The sequence below is a fragment of the Pollicipes pollicipes genome, unplaced genomic scaffold (assembly GCF_011947565.3).
Source record: "Pollicipes pollicipes isolate AB1234 unplaced genomic scaffold, Ppol_2.1 Scaffold_7262;HRSCAF=8765_pilon_pilon_pilon, whole genome shotgun sequence".
Classification (NCBI taxonomy): Eukaryota; Metazoa; Arthropoda; class Thecostraca; order Pollicipedomorpha; family Pollicipedidae; genus Pollicipes; species Pollicipes pollicipes.
Window position 1 is genome coordinate 14,348,169 of NW_023597055.1, and position 10,040 is coordinate 14,358,208.

Below are 10,040 nucleotides of genomic sequence, written 5' to 3' on the forward strand. Positions count from 1 at the left end.
CCGGCCGGACCACACCGGGTGATGCCTGCTGACGCCCGATCTGCCCTGCTCTGCCCTGCCCTGCCCTGCTTTGCCCTGCCCCTCCCCGCCCCGCCCCGCCCCCCGCCCCGCCCTGCTCTGCTCTGCCATGCCCTGCCCTGACCGGACGCGTGCCCCCAGTGTCGGCGGGAGGAGCTCCATTGGTTGCCATGGGACCGGCCCGGCCGGGAGGACGACTGCGAGGACACCGACCGCATCGTCCTCTTCGAGGACGTCAAAAGGTAGCGGCTGAGGCTCGGGGCGAGCCACACGGGTGCTTCACTCACCAGAGCGGGTGTACTGAGGTCAACGATGGGCGAGTGGGCAGGGGGGGGGGCTGCCGGTCCTTTTGGTCTCCACGGCTTGAAGCGTAGATCGTCGTTCCGCTAGCTAAGCAAACGCCAAGACTACCCAAGTGGCAGCCCGTGCTCAGGCTGTCGGTGGCACGCCGGGGTGACTGCAGACAGTAGCAGCGAGCTTAACAGGGGGTGGGGGAGGGGGGGGGGGGGGGCAATGTCAGGCGCCTTAGCGAATCGCACGCATTATTTTGTTCCGTGGTCAGTCGACTGTCCGTTCTTTGAAGTGTCGAAGGAATTAGAACCCCGCACGAAACATTGTGACAGTATGTCATTCTAGGATACACACGGGCTATGATTGAGAAAGGTTTGTTTCAGTTCTGGATATCACGACCACATGAAATCGTGCATCTCCGCTTTGCCGTCGGCCCTAGCTCTGCATACCAAAGCGACCCAATAACGAAAGTACCGTGGTGCCGTATGCACGTTTGGATTGGCTGAGGACTCGCACCGTTTGCCTTTTAACGCGACGCTGTTCATGATGATTGCAAGGTAAAGGGGAAGCTCCCAAGCGGGAAGAAAGACGTCAAATGAGTCGTGAAGGGATGCCGCAGCGTTGTCGATATTTGATGCAAAGCCGGTCTCCTGTGAGCCAGATCTCGTGAAGTGTCAGTAGTATCCTAAGTTAAGCACGCTGAGTTCAATATCGTACATGTCTTAAGAGCATTGATCGCCGAGCTGGGGTGTTTCTGGTACAGCTTTCACAGCGCATCTATCCCGGCTCCAGGTTTGTATTTTATCTGTCGCCGGAGCTGCACGGCCGCGCCGTGGAGGACTTCGTCGCCTTCCTCAGCGGAGAGGACAGCGAGGACACCAGCCCTGGGGACGACACGCTGGCACTTCTCGCCCTCGACGGTGGCGCCCTCAGTGCCTCGTGCTCCGTTCCTGCCGTCGGGTCCCGCATGGACTCGTCCGAGTGCGTGGGTCCGCTCACTGTGCCTTTGCCCGGACCGCGGGTGGACTCGCCGGAGTATGCGGCCTTCGTCGGCCGTGTGCTGGAGCAGAGCGCCGGCGTCGTGCCCGCCGGCCAGCGCACGCGCCTGCTGCAGCGCTGGATGCGCTTCCTTGGACGGCGAGCCTTCATTCCGACCGCAGCAGGTGGCGCCGCCGCCACCGGTAAAGACGGCGTCACCGTCCAGAGTAAAGGTGGCGCTGCCATCGAGGCATCGGCTCAGGCCTGCAAGGAGGCGCGCCGCCGACTAAAGGCCATTCTGAAGTCGGAGCGGCAGAATGTGGCGCTGTTCCTCGAGTATGCCGAGTTCGAGCGTGCGACGGGCGCGTCCGAGGCGGCCGGCCGTGTGATGGAGACGGCGCTGGCCCAGTGTCCACTGGAGGATCCGGTCCGGTTCGAGATTGTCCACAGGTGAGACTCCAACAGACAGTTCGGTTCAGTCCGTCAGCTTTGGTACTGATTCGGCCGAGGTCGTTCCCGCTGAATAATATGTGTGCATTTATATTGCTCGGTGAGGTGCATCGGGCGCGTGAGTCTCATTATGACTTCCAATTTCCACCGTGCTTATTTACTAGGTACTTCATTCCACTCTCCGGCGTCCGGATAGCTACCAGTCTTGTTATCTACCACAAGATTTCATCTGTGTGCACAAACCGGCGATGGTGTAAAGGTTTATAACACCAATAAATGTGGATACCACTCGGGTTTGCGGAGCGCGGACCTGACACGCCAGTGTGTAGTTTGGGCTAATTTTTTGTTTGGTCTCGTCATGAAAAAGGATGAAAAAGTAGTCAGATGGTGTTCTATAATAGTACCAAAGCAACGAAATAGAAAAGAGAAATAGTACTTCCAATGCATCCAAGGAAAAAATAGTTTCGAGGCATAGCAAACTTGAATGTTGGGTAACCGCACTGCTGGCATGCACAGCATGTTTCCATTCTGAATTCAACCTGATCTTTTGTTTGCTTTGGACTTTTTCAATCATGTAGGTGAACAGGAGGTCATAGTTTATCTCTACTTCATCGTTTTGCACTTTTTAACCAATCCGTGGCCTCCCCGCACATATTCTTCCATTCTTTTTTTTACATATTCTATGCATGTCACTACAAATCAATTTCAGAACACATGCTAGATGGAAGCATTTAAGCCTTTACAATTCTACAGCCTGGCGCTCCTAAAGAACTTGTCAGATCATCGCTTGTGGAACCACACTGGCTTTAAATGACGTCAGTGCCTCTTGCCTTGAAGCAGGCACGTATATGTGGTGGCGTGTGGTGGCGTTGTGTGGTGGCGTGTGGTGGCCTCTTGCCTTGAAGCAGGCACGTATATGTGGTGGCGTTCGTGTCAAGCTTCAATTACAGAGGAATAGCACGCCCAACACGGTTCTTCAGCACTGGCTTGCGCCGTGAACTTCAATGGCCGCAGAGCAGTTTCCGGAGATGCTTCCCACCGGCTGGGCAAAAATCGTTTGGAAATCCCTCGCACGTAGAAGCTAGCGCAAAGATGGAAATGCGCACAAACTATGCAAAGATCGGCGGAAATGCCAGAAAGCTACCATTGAATCGACGCTATAACCTTTGGAAGCCCACAGTTGGAACCAATCGCAGCTGACGGCCGGCGCGTTACTATTTGACCGGGCTTGGTGATATGCAGGTTTTCACGACTAGGTCGCACGGGCGTTATTGTGGGTTCTCTCTTTTCAACGGCGGTGAGCTCTGGAACAAGCATCTGGTGGTATCCGTGATTGTTTTCGGCGCGTTTGCTGGTGGATGCTGTATGCCATGCTCATATTTTTTATTTCCCCACCCGGTGGGCTTTCTGGTACGTTGTCTGTAACGGACTCGAAAGATGGCCTGGAATACTTGCATGCCTCTTGAACGTTGTACACGCTTGTTGATGATGTTTCTCAGCCTGGCTAGTTTCCATAACTTGAGAGGTTACTTCTCTGCTATTTCAACCAGTAACTGTCCCAGAGGGACTTGTGTGACGTACCTGATGTGTCGGTTTCCAACTTCATCCATAAGCATCACTGGGATTTTGATCCTTGGGTGTGTCTACCAATCTGTTGAGTCCAAGCGGTTTGGGTGTTGGGTAGCTTACTAATGACTGATGAACTAAGACCTCTGGAAGAGGCAAAATGCTCGCCGCCTCCGGGGTGGCCACCCAAGCCTCTGGGGCGCCACCCAAGCCTCTGGGGCATGGGGCGTCGTGATGTATTCACACTAGCGGCTGGTGTCTGGGGTACCTCTTCACGCTGGTGTGTTGCGTCCAGTCTGCTGCCCCACGCGTTCCCCCAGCTCGAGCCTGGTTGGGGCCCGAGTTCACCCTGCCTCGTATGGGACAGACGGCGCCAGCTGAGTGTGCCGCGCCGCCGGATGAGTGCGCCGCACCGCCGAATGAGTGTGCCGCACCGCCGGCTGAGTGTGCCGCACCCGCCGGCAGAACGTGCCGCAAACGCCGGCTGAGTGTGCCGCATCCGCCAGGCTGAGTGTGCCATACGGGCCGACTGCTGCCTGTGCCGCACCGCCGGCTGAGTGTGCCGCGGCCGCCGGCCTGAGTGTGCCGCCCACGGCAGGTACTGTCTGCTGCTGGCGAGCTGCGGCGCCGCCCCGGCTCATGTCCGACGCCGCTGTCTGGCCGCCCTCTTGCGGCTGTTCGAGAGCTTCAGCCCCGGCCCCGGACGCGCCGGCTCCACCCCAGGTGCGCACGGTCACCGCCCGCTGTGAAGGACCTGTCCTCTCTCTGATGTGCTGGTCACGTAACTGCTGAGTTGCTGGTTCGATGGTCTGCGGCAGTGAGGCCAAATGGCGGCCTCATATTCGCCCAGGGCTGATACTCAGTGCGACATTGGGGCCACATTGCGACATTGCGACAAGCGATACTCATTGCGACATTGTTGTCGTCACTTTCCCTTTGCATACTGGTGCGCTGGACTGCGTGCGATTTAACCATTGGAACTGAATGTGGAGCACTCATGACACAAATGCCGCCGCCATGTTATTGTGAGCACTGTAATCAGTTCTGTCGTAACTGCGGTCTTGTCATTAGCGATTCAGTATCACTGCTCCCATCAGCCTCCCCGGACAATACAGCCGAACAGAAAACCAGCCACCACCAGTTAACAACAGCCTCGCATTGTCTTCGGTGTGTGCTGACGAGAGCATGAACCTGTCAGACGGGGGCGGCGGGGGGGGGGGGGGGGCGGAGGGGTTGCCGGCAACCAGCTGAAGGAAGGCAGGTCATGCGTAACTACCGCTGCGGTGCAGTTCATCCGTGTCTATAAGCTGGCGTGTGTGACAAGTATTTACAACATGAGCCGTCATGCGCGATGTCCTTAGGTTTATTTGCCGATGGGCACGTGTTACAAATGGATAATGCAACTAGAAATTATGACAGACATTTATATCATATTTTTGTAATATCCGTGTGCTGCATTTGGTCGATTGAGCAGGAAAGCGTGCATATGTAAGGTTACGCATGGAGAAGTTCATATCTAACGTTGCACATGGCACGTTTGTTATGGAACGATATCGGAGCTGAAGATTTATGCCAGCTTTAAACCGTAACCGTTCAAACCCATTAAAGTGTGAGAAACTAGGTTTCAGCCAACGGAAATTCAGCGTGGTCAGCGATCAGTTGACAATCTCCGTACCATGTTCCCGACACCTAGCGAGCCGTCGGAGCACCATGACTTGGGGTGTCTCCGCCAGGTGGCGCGGTCATCGGCGCGGCTGCGCCGGCTGCTGCCGGAGTTGACGTCGCTGTCAGGCGGCGGCCGGGCGCCTGGCACCGTGGTGGGCGTGGCCTGCTGTCTGGCCTGGCTGTGTCTGCTGACCGCGGGCCTGCAGGAGGCGGCCGACGCACTGGCGGCTGTTCTCGGTGACCTGGAGAAGAGCTACTCCGACCAGACTGAGAGGTCAGCAGCGGCACAGGGGAGAGTGCCGAACACAGGGCACGTCAGCCACGGAGCAGGGTAGCGTGCTGGACGCAGGAACAGATCAACCAAGGCACAAGGGAGTGTGCTGAACATAGGACCAGGTCAGCCATCGGACAGGGAAGCGTGCTGGACGCAGGATGCTGGTTAGCCACGGCACAGGGGGGGGGGGGGGGGGCGTGCTGGACACCAAGACAGGGTCACCTATGGGACAGTGAAGAGTACCGGACACAGGGACAGGTCAGCGATGAAGACGATGGGAATGACAGACGCGGGGAGAAATCAAGAGAAGGAGATAGCTAGAGACAGGGGAGTGACAGAGACAGACATGAGTGAGGATGGGGAACCGGTCAGCGGCGGAGTAGAATGGCAGCGAGGCAGACAGAGAGAGAGCAGAGAGAGAGAGAGAAGAGAGAGAGAGAGAGAGAGAGAGAGAGAGAGAGAGAGAGAGAGAGAGAGAGAGAGAGAGAGAGAGAGGGAGAGGAGAGAGGGAGAGAGAGAGGAGAGAGAGAGTGCGCTCTGTGCTCTCTACTGCGCGGGTTTGGCCGTGGCTGTCGCGGGGTGTGCGGTGTTGATGCCGCCACCAGTCGGCTGTGCCCCTAACCAGCACCGTCCCCCGCAGCGTGCTGTCTGACCTGCACCGAGCCGGCTGCCGACTGCTGCTGGCCGCCCGGCCGCTGGCGGACCCGCTCAGCTGGCAGCGCCATCTGCAGAGGGCGCTGCGGGCTGCGCTGGAGCGCCGGCCGCTGGACCGGGAGCTGGCCGGTCTGGCTGTCAGCCACTGTCGCCTCAGCTGGTGGCAGGAGCTCAGGTGGGCGACGGCGGCGGCCTGGACGGTGTGTCCAGCTCCACGCCCTGCCTACTGGTTTGTGTGGTTGTGGAACCCCGCACTCCGTTGACGTCATGGGTCGGGTGGAAAATGTGAATTCATGATTGTAGCCGTCCAAGCGTCCCAGACGTCACTGCTTGTTTTCCCTTTCCCCTCCTCCTCCCTCTTTGCCGTATGTCGCAGTCGTCGACTGTCACTCTCGTATATGCGCTGCATGCCTATATGCTTACACCTATCATCAAAGTCTCAGTGTGGTCAGCTGCCGTGCCTCAGCATATTTGGGCGTGCTTACTCCCTCAGCTCCTTGGTGGTAGCCTTGGACCCCATCTAGCTCCAAGGCTACCATGATGATAGCATGATAAGCTATCATGACGTTCCCCGGCAGCCTATCTTCAAAACTGAGCAGCTTGATCTGACCTCTGACATCTGACCTTCCCCAGGAGTGAGTCAGCCGGGTGAGACACCCTGACGTGACCTGACTTGACCTGACCCGCGCCTGCCGACAGCGTGTCGACTGAGCAGGACGCGCCACTGCTTACCCTGCTGCGGGCGGCCAGCAGCCTGCGTCAGCTGGCGGCGGCTGGGGAGGAGCCAGCGGCGGCGCGGACGAGCGCTGCCAGACTGCGACGCCGGCTGGCGCGCGCCGTGCTCGAGCCTCGCCTGGAACACTGCCTGCCGCTCTGGCTGCTCTACATGGAGCTGGAGCTGCGCACCGGCGGCGCGGTGGGTTTGAGTCATAGCCTGAGGTGCACCGGCCCCGGCTGAAGTGTAGCAATCCCGGCTGGGATGTCCCGCCCTCGGCTGAGGTTTAACCGCGGACAAACACGAAAGGAGATTGGGTTGGGGATTGGGAACATGAAATGGGATTGGGTTTGGGGATGGGAACACGAAAGGGGATTGGGTTCCGTGGTTGGAAGTGGTGAACCGTGGCCAACATGTAGTTTTGCTGCGGGCGGAGAAACAGCTGGCGCTGTGTGGACCGTGCTGTGTGCTCAGTGCTGTTTGACTTGCTGCTGTGTAGCTCCCAAACGGACTGGCTTCGCGATGTGCCGCAACCTTTTCCCTCCTTGAATGCTGCTGACTTGGACAGTGTGTCGTCTCTGCTCGCCGCTGATCGTAACACCACCACTGCCGCGGCAGGAGCTGGAGGCCATCTGCTACCGCGCAGTACAGGCGTGCCCCTGGTCCAAGCATGCGCACCTGTACCTGGCCGGCCGCCAGCTGGCGCGCGCCTGCGACCTGATGTCGCGCGCCGGCCTCCGCCTGCGCCTGCCGCTAGAGGAGCTTGATCTCCTGCTGGAAGAGGAGCCGGAGCTAGCGGCGGAGAGAGCCGCCGAGGAATCGGAGAGAGCCGCAGAGGTGGCGGATAGAGCGCGACGCACGGAGGGAGGGCGGACGGGGACGGCGAAAGCCAGCGGGTCGGACCTGGAGACGGACGGCGACTCCGATTCGGCGGACGGAGAATCGCTGTCGGTGAGCGATAGTGACTCTGAGCCGTTGAAGAGTCATGACTCGGCGAGAGGTGGCGAGTCGGATGTGGGCGAGGGAAGCGTCGGAGAGCTGGCCCGACTCGAAGACTAAATGCCTCCGAGTCGGTGGTGGCTCAGACACTGACTCACGGCATGGTGGGTCGGTGTCTGGCGAGAAAGCATCGGATGCGCTGCACTGCCTGCGCCGGCCGTCGCAGTGCGGTCTAAGGCAGAGGTACACGCGACGAATTCGTGAGAGCGTGCGAGCCGCTCTCATCGGTCACTTGGCAAGGTGTTCGGACGCTTGTGGTGCCCACAGTTCAAGACTATCTGTGGCAGTTGTGGTACTGTCTGTTTGCGCATCGTGCCATGCAGTATTGGTGAGCGCCTGTTCACTGCGAAATAAAAAATGAGTCGGTACATCACGTCAGCAACCGTATTTTCACAGCAATCCACCAGGGGTGACGGGAGCATCTCTTTTACACGGTGGAGCACGCTGTCCATGAAGCAAGCATCCCACAGTATGGCCCGCTGGATCGCAGCTGACCGCCAGTATGGCCCGCTGGATTGCAGATGACCGCCAGTATAGCCCGCTGGAATGCAGCTGACTGGCGTATGGCCCGTTAGATTGCAGCTGACCGACAGTATAGCCAGTGAAACAGTGAAGTGAAGACATGTCCAGCCATGAAGTCATGATACAAAGCCCTCACTTAAGCCCATAGGGCCACAAAGTGCTGGCAAACAGAGCTAGGAAGCGGTAGGAAGCGCCCAATTCGAAACTTGCGAGCCCTTCTATACCCAGTCCTGCGTCTGTGTCCGTAGCGTTGACTGGTGGGGCTGTTGCTGGCGTGTGACTGGTGTGGCAGTGGCGTGCGGCTGTGACTGGTGGGGCGGTGGTGGGTGACTGGTGTGGCAGTGGCGTGCGGCTGGTGTGGCAGTGGCGTGCGGCTGGTGTGGCGATGGTGTGTGCCTGGTGTGGCAATGGTGTGTGACTGGTGTGACAGTGACGTGTGACTGGTGTGGCAATGGTGTGTGACTGACGTGACAGTGGTATGTGACTGGTGTGGCAATGGTGTGTGATTGGTGTGACAATGGTATGTGGCTGGTGTGACAGATATGTGTGGCTGGTGTGCCAGTGGTGTGTGACTGGTGTGGCAATGGTGTGTGGCTGGTGTGACAGTGATGCGTGGCTGGTGTGGCAATGGTGTGTGGCTGGTGTGACAGTGGTTTGTGGCTGGTTGCCGGGTATGAGCGGGGGCCACAGGACTGAGACGTCTCGCCGACGTGCGCCAGTTGGACCGGTCAGATGACGCCACCTGCTCGCCGACGAAGACCTGGCCGAGGCGCGCATGCCTCGCACTGCACGCTGCATACCACCGGTACCGAACTTTAAACAGGCACAACGCACACAACCAGTCAATATTCGGGTATTCATGCGATCGATGACCAGCACGCGCGTACCCTTACGCGTTGATAAAGTTTAGCCAGCGAGGGGCGGAGAAACATCAGGATCGGGCAAGCAAGTGAGCGGAGTGCTTGCGACAGCCGCTGTTCAAGCTTGGCTCGAGGTCCCATAGCAGCGATTGACCCATGTGAATCGCAGACAGTTGGGTCCACATGCGGCATCACGCGTTGTATTTCCTGCACAATCCGCCAAATGCATGATATCTGTGCCATGATTGGAAAATGAATTAGCATATGAACCTGCAATTAGCATATGAGCAACAGCAGCACAGCACCCTCCAAGAAAATGCATAGAGATGAAGGACAACACGGAAGGCTCCTTTGCAATCGGATGGATCTTGGAAGTGGACATGTAGGGCCTCAGCAACAGCAAAGAGATTCTGGATAGCGTAATGAGCCCCAGGGTCTCCCCCAATCACGACCCTCTCGATTAACAAATAATATGTGTCTGCTCACGGGCACTTTACTTTCGTTTGTAACTCGTCTTGATTGTCTTGAGGCCAAAAGACGTTCAATTTTGTTGTGTTTTTGTCAGAAGACTGCGTTTGTTCTGCGGGCTATGGACAACCTCGAGGCCTGTGGGTTCCCTAGGCCATTCGGAGTTCAAGGGGGCGTGGCCCGCGCTCCACCCCCCCCCCCCCCCCCCACCCCGCCCCGCTTCAAGATCTGTCACTGGCCCGAAGAGCAAGAGGGCATAACCCTCCGTTTAGGTACCAAATACTCAAAACCTAATTTGTAGAACCCTGAACGATCGGTGTGCTCGAGCAAGTTAATAGATGGAGCCCCGACTTGAGCAAAAGGCCAGAGTATTCGAACAGAAATTACCCAAGGCCCGATGTGTAGGGTCCCCGAACGATCAAGTGTGCATGAATGGGTTGACAGATGAGGTTCGGACAAAGGCGTAGGGACCTGCAAAGCCAATAGGAAGAAGCCGAAACCTAGTGTGGTGGGTTCCGAACGTTCGAGTGCCCGAGCGGCGTAGTTGATAACGCCCCAACAAGAGCGGAGTGTATTTCGC

At 57.9% G+C, this 10,040-nt stretch overlaps 1 protein-coding gene across 1 annotated transcript; it reads left to right on the forward strand.

Annotated features, from left to right (window-relative positions):
- Positions 1-6,762: 6,762 nt before the first annotated feature.
- Positions 6,763-7,858, forward strand: LOC119114369 (uncharacterized). Its single transcript, XM_037238566.1, has 2 exons — positions 6,763-6,812; positions 7,230-7,858. The coding sequence occupies exons 1-2, from the start codon at positions 6,783-6,785 to the stop codon at positions 7,668-7,670; spliced, it is 471 nt and encodes a 156-aa protein (XP_037094461.1). The 5' UTR covers positions 6,763-6,782; the 3' UTR covers positions 7,671-7,858.
- Positions 7,859-10,040: the final 2,182 nt, after the last annotated feature.

Coding starts and splice junctions, on each gene's coding strand:
- LOC119114369 (XM_037238566.1), top strand. CDS start 6,783: ATGGAGCTGGAGCTGCGCACCGGCGGCGCG. Junction 6,813..7,229: donor AGCTGCGCACCGGCGGCGCG/GTGGGTTTGAGT, acceptor CTGCCGCGGCAG/GAGCTGGAGGCCATCTGCTA.